Here is a 16,945-nt window from a genome sequence, read left to right on the forward strand (position 1 = left end):
TGGGTGGCTCAGTTGGTTAAGCGACTGCCTTCAGCTCAGGTCATGATCCTGGAGTCCCGGGATCGAGTCCCGCATCGGGCTCCCTGCTCGGCGGGGAGTCTGCTTCTCCCTCTGACCTTCCTCCTTCTCATGCTCTCTGTCTCTCATTCTCTCTCTCTCAAATAAATAAATAAAATCTTAAAAAAAAAAAAAAAAGAATAAAGGAGAGAATTTCAACAGAACATAGTTGTAACTAATGTTGCAAAGAAGTTACTTTTTGAATGGAATAGAAGGATTGAAAAGTAACCCTTCAATTTTGCCTTTTGCCATCGTTAAGCCTAACAAATGGAATATTTTAGAAGCATACATTCAGAGAAATAGAAATATCTAGGCTTTAAAATCTGTATCTTTGCTGCAAGTTATCATTTATCTACCATTTCAACATTATCATGAATAGGTTTAAAATATATCTATCAACCCAAGAAATCTTTAGCAGTTTGTTATTTTTCTGTTTCTTGTTTTTTTTTGGAAGTGTGAGGGTCCTATGTATTACATAAGGTAGAAGATGTGAGCTTCTTCAGGGCTGGGAAAGGTTCTTATTTATTTACATATTCCTAATGTATAGAATGATAAGTAGGAACCCAATAAATACTCATTTAAATCATTAAATAATCATTTAATGTGATTTAAGAATGATAAGCATACATTCATTCATCAAAATTTCTTAAATGCCTACTTATGGCCAAGCACTATTCTAGGTGTTGGATACAGGAGAGTACTAAGCAAACATATCCCTCTTGGAGCTGATAGTCAAGTGGGGAGAGATTAATAATAAGCAACACTTTTGATCTCATGCTCAGAGAATGGAACTTGCAAAACCCATGCTAATTTTGATAATGGTTGCTATGTACCCAATTTCTTGTACACTACTTAGGAATTGTACCCCAAGGACTCATTTTGACTAAAATATGAATGAGGCAGATGCCCTGGGAGATTCTGATTCCAAACCATGTGTAACTAAACTTCTCATTTAGTTAAGTGAGACATATGGCATGTCAAAGTATAACAAAGTTTCCTATTGTAGAATTTTATATACGGTACGGTAATAAATCTGTTGCTTTAGCTAATAAGATTCTGATTTAATACTCTTTCACTGAATAGCAAGTTTGCCTAACCTGAACTTGACATACATGGGTACTTTTAATATATTAGTTTCTAGTGATTTTCAAGATTTTTTAAAAAGTTAACAAATATACTTTATAACATATCCTGATATTTGGAAATAATGTAACATTAAATGTCATTTTAGATGTTCCTCTTACTTATCAAGCGGAGGGGAGCCGGCAGGCTCTGAAAGTTTACTTCTACGTTGATAGTTATCATTTTGAACAACTGCCTCAACGTTTGAAAAATGGAGGAGGGTTTAAAATTCACCCCGTACTTTTTGTGCAAGGTAAACTGCTTTCCTTTTTATACGTGTACTTAAATTATTTTATCTCTATTGATTTTTTTTTTTAAAGATTTTATTTATTTATTTGACAGAGAGAGACACAGCAAGAGAGGGAACACAAGCAGGGGGAGTGGGAGAGGGAGAAGCAGGCTTCCCACCGAGCAGGGAGCCCGATGTGGGGCTCGATCCCAGGACCCTGGGATCATGACCCAAGCCGAAGGCAGACGCTTAACGACTGAGCCACCCGGGCGCCCCTCTATTGATTTTTTAAAATACATGTAATTGTGGGCGCCCGGGTGGCTCAGTTGGTTAAGCGACTGCCTTCGGCTCAGGTCATGATCCTGGAGTCCCTGGATCGAGTCCCGCATCGGGCTCCCTGCTCAGCGAGGAGTCTGCTTTGCCCTCTGACCCTATCCCCTCTCATGTGTTCTCTCTCATTCTCTCTCTCAAATAAATAAATAAAATCTTTAAAAAAATAAATAAATAAATAAATAAATAAATAAATAAATAAAATACATGTAATTGTTACCATCGTGGGGATTTTTTTCCATTAATTCAAAAATTCCTTCATAGTACCTAGGTAATATATTTACTTCTGGGAATGTTTATTAAGGAAACAATAAGATAAGGTTTAAGGGGCGCCTGGATGGCTCAGATGGTTAAGCATCTGCCTTCGGCTCAGGTCATGATCCCAGGGTCCTGGAATCGAGCCCCACATCAGGCTCCTTGCTCAGCGGGAAGCCTGCTTCTCCCCCTCCCTCTACTGCTCCCCCTGCTTGTGTTCGCTCTCTATCTCTCTCTGTCAAATAAATAAATAAAATCTTTAAAAAAAAAGATAAGGTTTAAATGTTTATTAAGTAGGACTTTAAGTATTTACAATGGGGAAACAAGACCTGAGTGGTTGAAATAGTAAAGATAAATTAATTTGGCTTAAATAAATTATGGGAGAGTCATTAAAATTATATAGCTAAAGATATTTTATGAGATAGAAAAAATTTGGCAATATACACATGCAGGTTACAAAAAAGAATTTATATTATAGATAATGTAATCCATTATCTTAAACATACTTAATGTACATAGAGTGTTTTCAGTATCATTGGGTGATTAAATTGATGATGATTTTTTTATTCTTTGAGTTTTTCTGCATTATGTGATTTTGGTTAGTAAAAATAGATTCCTTTTGTAAATAAAAAAATTTTGTTTTGACAAATGAACAATGAGTTTTAATGCAATAGAAGAAATTGAGTTTAACATGAGTAGGAAGATTCTTGTGAACTGGTTTCCAAGGGAAGGTCCTGGATTTTTTTATTTCTGGGGTCACAAATGCAGCCTCAAACTGATCAGAAGTCCAGATTATTCTAGTGTAGTTTCTTCTGGTCTGTGATATCTTTTTTTTAACTCATGCTGTGGCCACAAGATTATATCAATTTCTCTGAGCAATTCCACAGAGCATTTCATACCTTCTTCTGTGGAGTTTTCAAGAACTGCAATGGTTTTGCTGTGGAATTTTTATATTCTAATAAAAAAATGAGAAGAGTAGAGGAATAAAATCAATCTCTGTAACTGAAGAACAGACAGGCATATGAAATCAAAATCCACTGCCAAGTGAAAATTCTTGTACCATATGTATATTATTGTAATTCTAAGATAGATTTCCCTTCCTTGAATTGCCAAGGTTTGAAAACAATGACTACCTCAAACAGATACTTGGTAAGAATACATTTCAGCAGAGGAAAATGTCAGGTGCAGAGAAGATCTTAGGAGTTAAAGAAGTTATTTTCATTTTTCTTTGGAAAAGAAAGGTAATACAAGATTCTGTAAAGGAATGAAAAAAAAAAAGAGGAAACAGCAAAAATAGACCTTTGGAGCTATATTAGGAGAACAGTTAGCCTAAAATATGTTAAAAGCCATTACACAGATAGATGGTTTTAGAAGACAGAGAAGGGTGCTGATCTGGAATGTTAACTTTTATAGGGTTTAACCAGAATTTACAGTTATTAAAGATTCTTCACTTCCTCTCCTTTATTCCCCTTTTTAAAAATTCTGTCTTTGAAATCATGACTGAGATGACAGATGGCATTTTGCATCTTTTCAAAAAAATTATTACATTTGTGACACATCAGCCATAAATAGCTGAATATTCATACTCAGCAGCAAATGTTCATAGGAAAAGGGAGAGTATTTTCCAAGTAACCTTATTTTATAATTGTGGCTAAAGCTAATTTTTAAAAAACCCCTAACTATATATTATTTTAGTGAATACAATATCGCTTTACAAAATGTAAAGAAAAACTGTCGCTAACATTAGTTTTTAATATTCACACAGCAATAAAATGTGAGAAAGCCAGAGTGGAAAGACTTCTGCAGTTGAGGTCACAGAGAGGGAAAGAAGACTGGGAAACAGCTTGTCTCATTAGCATGGTGGCAGTGATAAGGCTTCTTCCTTAGAGGGATGCGGAAGTTCCTCTGCACTCATCAGACTCCCATGAGGATTCATTATTACTCACTCTTACTATTCATCAGAATGGGAGAAGCCCAGGAAAGTCAGCCCTAGCTTGAGTAGAGATAACCATCTGGTAATCGAATGTGGTGGTAAATGAAGAGACTCCAAATGGTGTCTATTCCGGAGATGAACGTTTACTCAAAGGGTTTTAGTTTTAGGTGTACATATGTACATGGGTCTTTGCTGGCAAATATTTAAAAAAAATAGAAAAATGAGATGAATTTGAAAGGCTCCTGGGAAAACTATTTATGTCAGCCCTTATAAAGTTGTCTGTTACATCATGTACTTGGAACAGGAAGCAAATGTACTGCTTTCTTCCCATTTTTCTTGCCTGAATGGACCCTTCCGCATAGAAGGGCACAGGAACTGAGGGGGCACCCTGCAGAGATGACGCCAGTTGTGAGATCAGGAATCCCAGTGCCAGAGGCAAGTAGGATACACTTTAGGGAACATGTGTCACTGAAGGCCAGACCTACAGAAGAACAGGAATCTAGGCAAACAGAACAAGGACAGATTGACAAGGTAAAGATCACAGAAGCAGCCAGACAGGAAAGTCAGCACAGAGCATAACCAAAATGCTAGAAGGTGAAGATCAGACAAAAGCGGTCTTCTGTAAGTACTTCCTACAGATCAGGGAATTAACCCTGTTGGGATCCCCAAGCCCTTGGTGAGATAAAGCAAGTGACTGTAAACTGTGTGAAAATGGGAGTAAGGAGGATAGATATTCAAGGTCACTTCCTCCACCCACTCCCCATGGGCTTGTTTTCATGCTGTCTCTCAGTAGTTCTCAATACTGGCTACACATTAATCACCTTGGGGAGGTCTTAGAAAATACCCATGCTTGGTCCCACACCAAACTGATTAAGTCAGAATCTCTGGGACATAGGGTCCAGATACCAGTATATTTTAGAAGTTTTGCAGGTGACTCTAAGGTCCACGGGAGTGAGAAAGCACAGGTCAATGTGGATTATGAAACACTGTGCAATTATCCAGTTAATCTTTGCTTAATTAGATAATCCATTTCACAAAGGCTTGACACTTCTAGATTTGGGGGAGCCAGGGCAAGGGAGCTGGGTGTTTTCACTTCTGCACTGTTAGGTCATTAGGATGCAGGCTGCCCCTAGGAGATTTGATTTGGGTGGGACAGTTTTCTTCAGCAAAGACTGAAGATGCCCTAAAGAGCAGACGGCTGAGGGATATCTTCTAGGAATCCCAACAGCTAGGCAATAAGCCCATCCTTTCTGGAAGGAGATCCAAGTGGGCGACCTGCATGATCCACACCTTGTACCCTTAGATCCATTCAAGTCAAGACTAGAAGCGTCTCCTTTGTGACTCTGATGGGCTCCCTTCCTGGGGAGATAATCTAGAAGAAGCATGGTAAGGGCACAAGCCATAGCCCCTGCTGCTATAGCTGGTTTGGGGCTGCAGCAGATGCTCATCTTCCCTCTTCTGTATTTGTTGTAGATCAGCCTTGCTCTCAGCCTGAACCTTCCGGTCTCAGTGGCATGACTAAGACCTACATCCCCGAGGGGCCTAATCCCCCTGTTCATTCTGCCCTTCTCAGGACAGGGTTGCTGCATTTGTCCATTTACCATCAAATCTGGACAAGGGAAGTACCAAGAGGGACCTGAGTGGATTCACCAGGTGCCAAACACGTTCCTTCCTGCCCTCATTATGTAACAATAGCCCTACTTCCTTACCATGATCAGGGTCCACTAGCCTTGCCAAGATGGTGATTGCTCTTCCTGGGTGCCTTGGCACAAGGAGCCCTCAATACCCTGGTGGCAACCATAGTTTACATTCAGTGGGACCCCTGCCTTGTCTCCTAGGGAAAGTGTGCCTCTTTGGTGATCAGGACATTTTAAACCCATGGAGCCGGAGTTTCAGGGATGGGAAGCACACATCCCCAAGTGAGGCACTGGGACTGATGTCATATTAGTTTCTTAGAGCTGCCATAACGAAGTACCACAAACTGGGTAGCTTAAAACAACAGAAATTTGTCTATCATCCTTCCAGAGACTAGAAATCTGAGATCAAGATGCCCAAAGGCCATGCTCCCTTGGAAGGCTCTAAGGAGGAATCCTTCCTTATCTTCTAGCTTCTGGCGGTTGCCAGCTGTCCTCGGCATTCCTTGGCTTGTGACAGAGTAATTACAGTCTCTGCTTCTGTCTTCACACGACCTTCCTCCCTCTGTGGGTCTGTCTCTGTATCTCTGTCCAGATTTCCCTCTTCTTAGGAGAACACGAGTCATTGGATTTGGGCCCACCCTAATCCAGTATGACCTCATTTTAAGTTGATGGCTCTGCAAAGACCCTATATAAAACTTAGGTCACATTTGTAGCTACCAGGGGTTAGGACGTTTGTCGTATCTTTTTGGAGGACACAATTCAGCCCTCAACAGATGTTAAGCAGGGACCTTTCTGCTTCCACCCTTGGTTCCTGGACCCATGTATTCTACCTATTAGGGATGTGGCATCATTAAAGGTCTTTGATTTTGGTTGCACTGTGTCCTGGAATATGGTATCTGTTCTTTGTATTGTTAGGCACCTGTTCCCTGGGTCTCTTATGATGGTTTTCCTTACACTAACTAGGACATGCGATGCTGGTCCTTTCTCCACAAACACACTCTTGTGTATATTTGTTTTTCTGCCTTTATGAAAAAAGCTGGCACCAGAAGTGATAAATCCTAACTCTTACCTCTTTAAGTTGTCTTTCTATTCTCAGAGAATAATTAAAATCAACCAGAACTTGAGCATTTTCTCTTCTATTACTTTTTTTAATTTAAAAAAAAAATCCAGTATAGAGCGTTTTCTCTTTTAAACAAAAGGGAACATTTTGTGATAAACATTGTCATTTTCTAAGGTTCCCTCATTCAAGTATTTATTTTTTATTTTGAGGTTTTGCAAAACTCTACTTTAGGTCCTTTAAAAGATGAATTCCTTAGTTTTCCCTTCAGATTTTATACTGTATTTGAAATTGAAGCATTAAATAGCTTTTTATAAAAGAAGGAACAGTTCCCAGAATTGAGATTTCCTAAATGTTAGAGTCAGTCTATGAACATGTGAACTCACCCCTCTTTAAAAGGCAGCACAACTTTTCCAACATACTGGTCACATTTGGATTGATAAAACTTGCTTTCCTCACAGAAATTGTGACCAGTTCTTCTGAATTCTGACCAACTGTGACCAGTGCAGATGTCTTGTTTTACTTAACCATTAAAGTGTCATCATGCTATCAGGAAAGAGTATTAGTTAATTGAAACTATTCTTAAAATTATTCTTCAGATATTCTGTATTTTTCCTGATCAATCCCTTTCTTGGAAAAACCTTGAAAGGTATTTTGAGTGAGTGGAAATGCAGCTCATTTTCAGTCTTAGAATAATTTAATCTTTACTTTTCTCTAACATTCATTATGTTTTTCTTTTTTGCTGACTGCCTAAGTTTGCTGGGATGATTTGCTTCCTCAAATTCAGAAGTGGTAAAAGGAAAACAAGCAAACAAAGAAACTCATCGTATTTTCAATACTGCTTTTAATTAAATGCTATTAAATATTTATGCAACCAAGAATGTCAATACTACTTTTAAGAAACATACTATTATCTGGATGAGAATTAAGGAAACTGGACGAGAAAATGCTGAGAGCCAAACTGGGAAATTTGGACATTATATATTTAACCTACTTTTGCTGAGTATAGAAATTGAATTCGATAAAATATTATCCCATTTTCTTGTATTTATAATGATAAATAACCAAGCTCTTAATCTAAAATCAGGAATGTTGTTCTCTTTCCTCTTCTTTGCCACACAGTTTACTTTTAAATATAGAACTCATCTGTTTTTGTTGTTGTTGTTCATTTCCTCACAGCCCTGCACATGCGCCGTAACATTTTGCTGATTGTTAAACATTTTCCCCATTTAAAAAAATTTCTATGTAATTCTGTATTTTAACTGTTGTTAATTTGGAAATATTGTCAAGGAAAGTCATAAAAATGTCAGTCTGTTTTTATGTGGCAACAAGCTTTTAGAGCAGGACTGAACATTCTGGCCAAAACTGAGTCATCAAGACTTCTATAAAAATTAGACCCCAGGTATTTTCGTATCTGTCCCCACTCCACCCCTCACCACAATTTCCCTGTATCTCCTTCCTAGTGTTCTTCCAGTCTTTATGATTTTAAATCACAAATTGAAGTGTCTTTGTATGGACCCTCCTCTTTACTTCCCAGAACTTCCTATTTGGCTAAGCACACTTAGGCATAATCTATATCTCCTGGAAATTGCATTAGATAATGCCTGTAGGGCATTGGGTGTGTTGTCTAATATATAAAACACATTCAATGAATGGAAGGAATAGTCATGGGGTCTCTTAATACTGTTATTTAATTTAATTATTTCCCAAGAATCATAATTAGTAGGTACTCTACTATTTTTTTATTTTCCATTTCACAAATGAGGAACCTGAGGATCTTGGATTTTAATTAACATGGCTAAGGTCATACAGCTAATAAGGAGTGAATTGGTGGTTTTACTCCAATGCAAGGACTTTCATTATTAGCTTTACAACTGGTAAGAGGAATTCACATTGAAGGATGACTATTGATAGACTGAATCCTCTGAATATTTGCCTCTCACAAATAACATCTCATTAATGGAAGTGAATGTGGCATTTATTTGAGGATTGTTTAACCAGGAAGACTTCCTTTTATTTCTTGTATGTATTCAGGACCAAAAGCTTGCTGAACCAGTTACAAATATTCTAATTAATGCAGAGGTCATAAGGAGTAAACAAACAATCCTTGAAACAAGCCCACAAATTTGATATCATGTACTGAAGTAAATGTAGTAAGCATCTCTCTAATTTTCCATAAGTGGTTTTCTCAATTATAAGCCAATAATACCATTTTTTTATTTCAAATTGAGCAATACTCTAAAAGGTTTTTTGTTTCTTCAGTGCTATAGAAATCTTACTAGTCAAGAAAACAGCCCAGCAAGTATTAGTAATGAACTTGTGATAAGCACTAGGTGTTATATGTAAGTGATGAATCACTAAATTCTACTCCTGAAACCAATATTAGACTATATGTTAATTAACTGGAATTTAAATAAAAACTGGAAATAATAAAAAAAAATTAGCAATGACTTTTCTATTTTTGCCCCTAAAACGGTGATGTTTTTGTCAATTTGAAGAAACTTATTAGTTTAAAAGCTATTGCATTTAGCAGTTTTGAAAGAGGATTAATTTTTTTAATCAATTTTGAAATAATCTGCTGAAAATTGAGGCTTAATAGTGGCAATAATTTCAAGGGGAAATAATTTACATTTCCAAATTGGATCCATTGCCATTTCTGTTCCTGGCAACCTCTCCATAGGAGATCTTGTATTTCTAGGCACTTCCATGTAATTCATTTCCTCTCCAAAAGGTTAAAAGTACCATCACATGAAGTTTAAAGGAAAAAATACTTAACCAAAAATGTTAGTTAAGAAGGAAATCCATTTCAATCAAAAGATGTTTAAAATTAATGGGGAGTTATATATGTATGTTTATACTTACTTATTTTTAACTAAATTAAGCATTGTAGTAAAGGTAGTATTCTAAGATTATCTATACTTCAATTTTATTACACTCATATTTCATAAGCACCTGCAAGAGAATGTAAGTATACATGGAGAGCAGCAATTTCAACTTTTTTACTCTTATGTAGGTTAATACGCAGTTCTGCCTCCCATACATATGTATGTATATATATAATATATATGTATATGTGCATATATATACATTAAAAATAGAAGATGGTTTAAATTAGAAATTACCTATTAGATATACCTCATTATATCACTCGATATAATCACCAAATGTTTGATATTTATTTTGAGAGGAGAGGAATGATTTTCATTCATTTCTGGACTGGTGAAAGATAGTTTCTTGCATGTGTGGTCATAGTCAGTGTTTTAAATACATTTACTAATAATCAATAAGATTACACTAAATGTGGAGAACTTGAGTTATGAAATCACATGAAAGAGAACATTTACTTGTTTACACAGCACTGGAGAGCATGGAAGGATATTATTATAGAGACAATGTTTCAGTGGAAGAATTTCAAGCCCAGATAAATGCAGCCTCACTGGAAAAAGTCAAACAATACAACCAGAAGCTCAGGTATGTAATTGTTCAATTTTTTAAAAAAGTAAGTTTTCATATTTTGGCAGGAGTAGATGAATTGCGTTTTTGACATACTCATTATTAAGTGATTGATGATGATACTCTTTTTGATATAAAGTCTTTTTATTTAGGGTTTACTATTTCAAATTTCAATGAGTACACTTTTTAAAAATAAAATAGAAAAAAATGTTTGGAAAATTTTCGTGCTATTGTCTTAATTGCTGAAGAAGATCAAAAATTAAATATTTATTAGACCGTTTCCAGGGGGAGGAGAAAGCATAGATATTTTATAGTGGTGTCCCCTAGATGGTTGCAGTAGATGAAGGGTAAGTAAAATAGGTTCCTTTAAACACCTGGCACCCTGACACAGAGAGAAGAATATGGTTAACACAGAAGATACGACACAGCATTTACTTGGTTTTGGAAAAATATCTACTTTCAAATACATATATTAATGTTTGGATTTTGCTGTTTTTCCTCTCTAAAAATAGTGTTACTGGCAGAATGACCCTATGGCAGGGAAAATTAGCCACAGTAAGTTCGAAAAGAAAATGTGTTATAATTCAAAGCTTTAATTTTTGACAAATCATTAGCATATATATCTCCCTCCTACCTTATGAATTATTCTGCGAACAGGTCATCTTTTTAAGTTACTTACAGATTATAGCTTTTATTTTGAAAGAAAAATGTTCTTGTTCTACCTTAAGCCTTAATAATTCAAAAATACTATTGTGACATTTTTCGGTTTTGTCCACAATATGCCTAAACTCTGAGGATAAATTAATTCCTAAAATTCCTGATATGGGGAGGTGCTCATTCTTGTAGTTATGACCAATAGATAGGCTTCCTTTCACTACAAATGCTTTGTCTTTCTCCCCCAGCTTCACACAAACCTGTCCCTTTTCCTAGATGCTTTACTCTGTTCCATCATTTTATCACTTGTGAAGCTCTCAGCCTTAAAGCCCCCAATATCTTTTTGATTTCCCATTTTCTCTTCCTCCTAAAATGTTGGAGATCCTGATGAATCTGACTAAAATGTCTCTGGGACTAACCCCATTTTATTACCTCGTCCAGATCACTATTTCTCAAAGTTGTATCATGTAATGACCCCTTTCACAGGGAAAACCAAAATAGTTAATCTTGAATGCTTAGTATGTCCACTGACTAAGAAACACTGACTGAAGAAGCTTAAGCCCAGTGTTGTGAAAATCTTCAGTTGAGGACCATCATGACAAAAGACAAGTCTGGCCTTTGTAACTGATCAAATACATTCCTAGGTTATCTTTGAAATAAGGAAACAAAATTAAAACATTTATATAGAACATGTGGGCCCTGAGAACACATCCCCGGACTCCAGTTGAGAAAATAGGTCTAGACCATTGCTGTCACATCTTAACCGTCTCCTGTCTCTAAGACCCCCATGTTGTTTTAATCTACTTGGGATTTTGCTTCCAGATAATAATTTTAAGTCACATCTTACTGTGTTACTCTCCTGCTCAAAGGATTTGGTGATTTCTTATTGTCCCAAAAAGGAGTCAAAACCTCCTTAGCATGGCAGTCAGGATTTTTCATGACTTGGGGTGCCTGACTGCCTCAGTCTGTTAAGCCTCTGACTCTTGATTTTAGCTCAGGTCATGATTTCAGGGTCCTGGCTTGAAGCACCCCCTCCCCTGTCACTCAGCAGGGAGTCTGCTTTCTCCCGCTCTCTCTGTCCCTGTTCCCACCCACTGCTCACACGCTCTCTCTCTGAAATAAATAAATCTTAAAAAAAAAAAAAGAAAAGATCTATTATGACTTGACCTGAGATTTCTTTTCTCCACCTACGCTCCAGTCATGCTGTACTCTCATTTCCAATCATGCACCATAGTTTCTTTCTACCATGACTTTTCTCCGTCCATCTAGCATCTGTGTCCTCTATTTCCAGCTGTTTATAAAACTACTATTCATATGATTCAATGTCCAGCTCTAGTTAATAGTTGTCTTCATAAAATACTTTTCTTTTATTATTGGGCTGGGATGAGACCTGGCCATTAGATTCTCTAGTGGTCCCCTAGGAGATTCTGCTGTGTGGCTAGAATTGCAAACCAATTCCCTAGATCCTGGAGTTCTCAAAGGATGATCCCCAGACTAGCAGGTCAATGCCATCTGCAAACTTGTTAAAAAAAAAACTCTGGGGTGAGCCCAGCAATCTTCATTGTAACAAGTCTTCCAGGTGGTTCTCATGCATGCTCAAATTTCAGAACCACTGCCCTAGGCTAAATGAATGTCTTTCATTTTACTTCCTTTATGGCTACTACAGAATTCAGCTTTTCTCCCTGATGATAGTTATGTGTACAGATTTCTCATTTTCTTTATTCTATGATAAGCTTCTTAAGATGAGAGATACTTTAAAAAAAAGATGAGGGATACTTTTATCTTGGTGTTTCCTGTGGTGTCTATCAAAGTATTTTGCATAGGATGTTCTCCAAAATGTATGTTTAGTTGCATTAACTTATTTAGGTATAACAGAGAGAAATGGAGATGTAGCCTAGCATTCACACCCCTGTGGGTATTTTTTTGACAGAAATAGAATAGATACTCATTTATAACAGATACCTGATAAGATATTTAAGATTCTTTATTAAGAAAAACAGCATGTATACCAATGCATGCTATCTTCTTCACATAAGAAAACATTTTAATCCATCTTTTCTGGAGAAAACATTTTGAAAAGCACATAAACCCCTCGGTACAAATTAGTACCCTTGTCAGTAATTAGCTGCTCTATATCCTACTTGTTGCATATTTAGTTTCCTTTACACAGGAAGACAATTATTTTCCTCTTTACTTCCAGTAATGCCTTCTCTTCCTGCTTACTTCTTGAATAAAGGTGTTAATTCCTTCCTTAATTTTTCCTTTTACTTTGTAACCACAGATACTCTGAACTTGCTTTTATGCAATCTGTTCGTGGTCTGGGGGGCCACAGGCCAACATTGACCATTTCTTTAAAGGGGCTCTTACTGTCCATTGTAGAAAAATAGCCCTCAGGTGTCTCTAGCTCCTCATAGCCCAGAGCCTTTTTAACACTTTCGCTGAAAACCATTTCATTCTGGATGTTAATTTATTTGCTAATTAGACCTCAGAAAAGGCCTTTTTTTTTTTTTACCCCTTAGCCTTACAACAAACTAACAAACATAAATAAACTAGTGTTTTATTAGAAAACATTGTTATTTTTTTTTTTGGATTACAAGTTTCAGAAACTAAACTCAAACTGGCATAAACAAAATAATGTATTGGCATATCTAACAGGTATATCCATGGGGTGTGGCTGCATTAGGCACAGCTGGGTCCAAGGGTATGGTCGTCAAGAATCCCTTTTCTTTCCCTGTCTCTTGGTACTTCTTTCCTCTGTGTGGGCTTCATTTTCAGGCAAGGTTGTTTCACATTTGGGTAAAGATGGTCAGTGAAGACCAATGTTGCATTCAAAGAAGAGAGGGTGTCTACCCCCATTACTCCTCCATGGAGAGTTCCAGCAAAGGACCTGCGGAGGCGGTCATTAGCCAGACCCAACTCATGTGCCCATTCTTGGATGGGCTTAGCACCACACAAGAGCAATGGACTGTCACAAAAAGTGCAAAGTAAGGATGCTGGACAAGAGGGAATAATGGATTCCATTCTAGTTCTAGAGATTTCTCCAGAACAGCAAAGAATAGGTGGAAATAATATGCTACTTAACATAAATGACAACTATAATACCCTTCAGTTTTTAAGAACATATTGAGTCAGTCATAATGCTAGGTGAGTTATGTGGATTATTTAATAAACCAGTGAGTTCCATATTATCATCTCCACTTAAAGGGAAACTTACACAAATTTACCTAGATAATAAGTAGTAAAACTAGGATTTAAATTGCAGGCTTTTTTTTCTTTAGAGTTTATACTTTTGCACTATGTTAAGTCATCTTAGTTACTGAAGTGAACATAATATGCTGAAAACACATTATCTGTTACTAAGGTGTCAGATACTATCAATTGCTCTGATTTTGGGCCATCAGTTATTCATTGATTCAGTGTTCATGAAGTTTCCATTCCTATGAAATTAAGAAAAACAGAAAATGAACAAATAAACAAATCAGTAAACAAATTATTGCAGATAGTGAAAAGTGCAATGAAGAAAACCTAAAACAAATTGCCATATTAGGAGGTTGGTTATTTAGAGGAGGTAGTAGTTAGTGATGACTTAATTATTGGGTGGTATTTGGATGGAAGACTGAATCAAAAGGAGACAGCCTTGCCAAAATGGGGGGAAGGTCTTTCCCAAAACAATGAACTAATGTACATAAATCATAAGAATAAGCTTATCATTTTTGAGGAAGACAAAGAAGGCCAGGAGGATTCTAGACATTAAGGATGATGACGCATGTCAAGAGATATTTGTAGAGACTTGGTTATGTAGGACTGTAGGCCATTATAGGTGGTATAGATTTTATTGTAAGTACAATGCAGAAGCCATTGGAAAGCTTTTGTTTAATTACTGCTGCCCATTTGTATCTTATGCTTCTATTGCAAATAACATCTAAAATGGTTGACGTTTTCATAAAGTGAGCTGAGACCAGCTGGCTGGTCTGACCACTCCTCTTCCAGTCTCTGGAAGGACAGACCATGCAGCACACCTGGGAAGTCTTTGCAGTATGCCTCAAGGTCCTGACACTGGTTGCCTGAAGACACTCTGGTTTAGCTGTTACCCCCAATGAACAAGTTTCAGCCAGCAGAAATGTTTAACAGCTCTGTCTAAAATATACCATCCTATGCCAAATCAGATGAAGTTCTTGATTATTAAATACCATGTAAGGGTCTCCCTGATGTCTTCTATGCTTCCTCAAACCCAGTGAGGCAACCTATGGAATGGGAGAAGGTATTTGCAAATGACATATCTGATAAAGGGTTAGTATAAGAACTTATATGATTTAACACCCCAAGGGGCGCCTGGGTGGCTTAGTTGGTTAAGTGACTGCCTTCGGCTCAGGTCATGATCCTGGAGTCCCGGGATCGAGTTCCGCATCGGGCTTCCTGCGCAGCGGGGAGTCTGCTTCTTCCTCTAACCCATTCCCCCTCTCATGTGCTCTCCCTCTCTCTCTCTTTCTCGCTCTCTCAAATAAATAAATAAATAAAATTTTTTAAAAAAAAAGATTCAACACCCCAAAAAAACAAATAATCCAGTCAAGAAATGGGCAGAAGACATGAACAGACATTTCTCCAAAGAAGACATACAGATAGCTAACAGACACATGGAAAGATGCTCAGCATCACTCATCATCAGGGAAATACAAATCAAAACTACAATGAAATACCACCTTACTCCAGTCAGAATGGCTAAAATTAACAACACAGGAACCAGCAGGTGTTGGCAAGGATGTGGAGAAAGGGGAACCCTCTTACACTGTTGGTGGGAATGCAAACTGGTGTAGCCACTCTGGAAAAAGTATGGCGGTTCCTCAAAAAGTTAAAAATAGAACGACGTTATGATCCAGCAATTACTAAGTACTTACCCAAAGGCTACAAAAATATTGATTCAAAGGGATACATGCACCCCAATGTGTATAGCACCATTATCAACAATAACCAAATTATGGAAAGAGCCCAAATGTCCATCAATTGATGAATGGATAAAGATATGGTATATATATTCAATGGGATATTACTCAGCCATAAAAAAGAATGAAATCTTGCCTTTTGCAGTGATGTGGATGGAGCTAGAGAGTATTATGCTAAGCGAAATAAGTCAGTCAGAGAAAGACAAATACCATATGATTTCACTTATATGTGGAATTTAAGAAACAAAACAAATGAACATAGCAGGGAAAAAGAGAGGCAAACCAAGAAACAGGCTCTTAACTACGGAGAACAAACTGATGGTTACTGCAGGGGAGGTGGACAAGGGGGATGGGTTGAGCAGGTGATGGGGTTTAAGGAGGGCACTTGTAATGAGCACTGGGTGTTGTATGTAAGTGATGAATCACTAAGTTCTATACTTGAAATTAATGTTACACTGTTAATTAACTGGAATTTAAATAAAAACTTGGAGAAGAAAAAAAAAGAAAGAAGTAATAGCTTGTAAAGTGTTTAATTCAGAAATTCTAATCAGGAAATTTAGGAGAAGGGGCATTCTTATTCCCTACCTTCACCATCCTCATGCTATTTTATTCTCTGTTTTCTACCTCAGGCTTTCCTTTTTATTCCCTCTGGCCATGAGCCATCTTCCCCATTAGCATCATTTTTTCCTGCCCTACATGGTTGTAATTTATCATTACCAAACCTTTCATTTTAATGTATCCTGCTTATTGACAAAAAATACCACTGCATGGTGACCAGTGAGACAAAATGTAATGTAAATGGGAACAATATTCTGTGTATTAAAGTACTTCTTTCAGTTTGAGGGGTCTAGATGGTTATTTTTTAAATATTATTTTCAGTATAAAGTCAACAGTAAAATATAACAGAAAAATTAAAGGAAGCAAGTTGTATATTAGTTTTTGAGATCATTTATTATTTTTGTGAAGTGATAACTTCATACTGAATTTTTTAGGGCTTATAATTTTGGATATCTAAATGTAAATTCATCTCTTTACAGAAATAAGGCAAGAAAATATTCAAAGCATATATTCTCTCAAGGTATACCCTTGTGGATAAAGAATTTTCTTTAAAGAAAGTTTTTTTAAAGCCAAAATGTAGTTTATATAACAAGCAGAAGGAAGATAGAAATCTTATTTTTGTTAACAAGAAATGCTATACAGATACCAATCTCAGAGCCATGCATTTTGAACAATTTTTTCAACTGAGAAATGTCTGGCCAGAAGTATGCACGTGTTTGG

At 36.8% G+C, this 16,945-nt stretch overlaps 1 protein-coding gene across 1 annotated transcript in view; it reads left to right on the forward strand.

The window, feature by feature from the left end:
- Nucleotides 1-1,297: 1,297 nt before the first annotated feature.
- The window catches only part of LOC145720914 (phosphatidylinositol 3,4,5-trisphosphate-dependent Rac exchanger 2 protein-like), an 80,051-nt gene continuing 64,403 nt past the window's right edge, over nt 1,298-16,945 (forward strand). Inside the window, exons 1-2 of the mRNA XM_081816088.1 lie at nt 1,298-1,432; nt 9,977-10,091. Of these exons, the coding sequence (XP_081672214.1) occupies nt 9,988-10,091 (104 nt within the window). The 5' untranslated portion in view covers nt 1,298-1,432; nt 9,977-9,987. The remainder of the gene's footprint in view (nt 1,433-9,976; nt 10,092-16,945) is intronic.

The sequence above is a fragment of the Leptonychotes weddellii genome, chromosome 4, assembly GCF_054177405.1.
Source record: "Leptonychotes weddellii isolate Sample4059 chromosome 4, ASM5417740v2, whole genome shotgun sequence".
Classification (NCBI taxonomy): domain Eukaryota; kingdom Metazoa; phylum Chordata; class Mammalia; order Carnivora; family Phocidae; genus Leptonychotes; species Leptonychotes weddellii.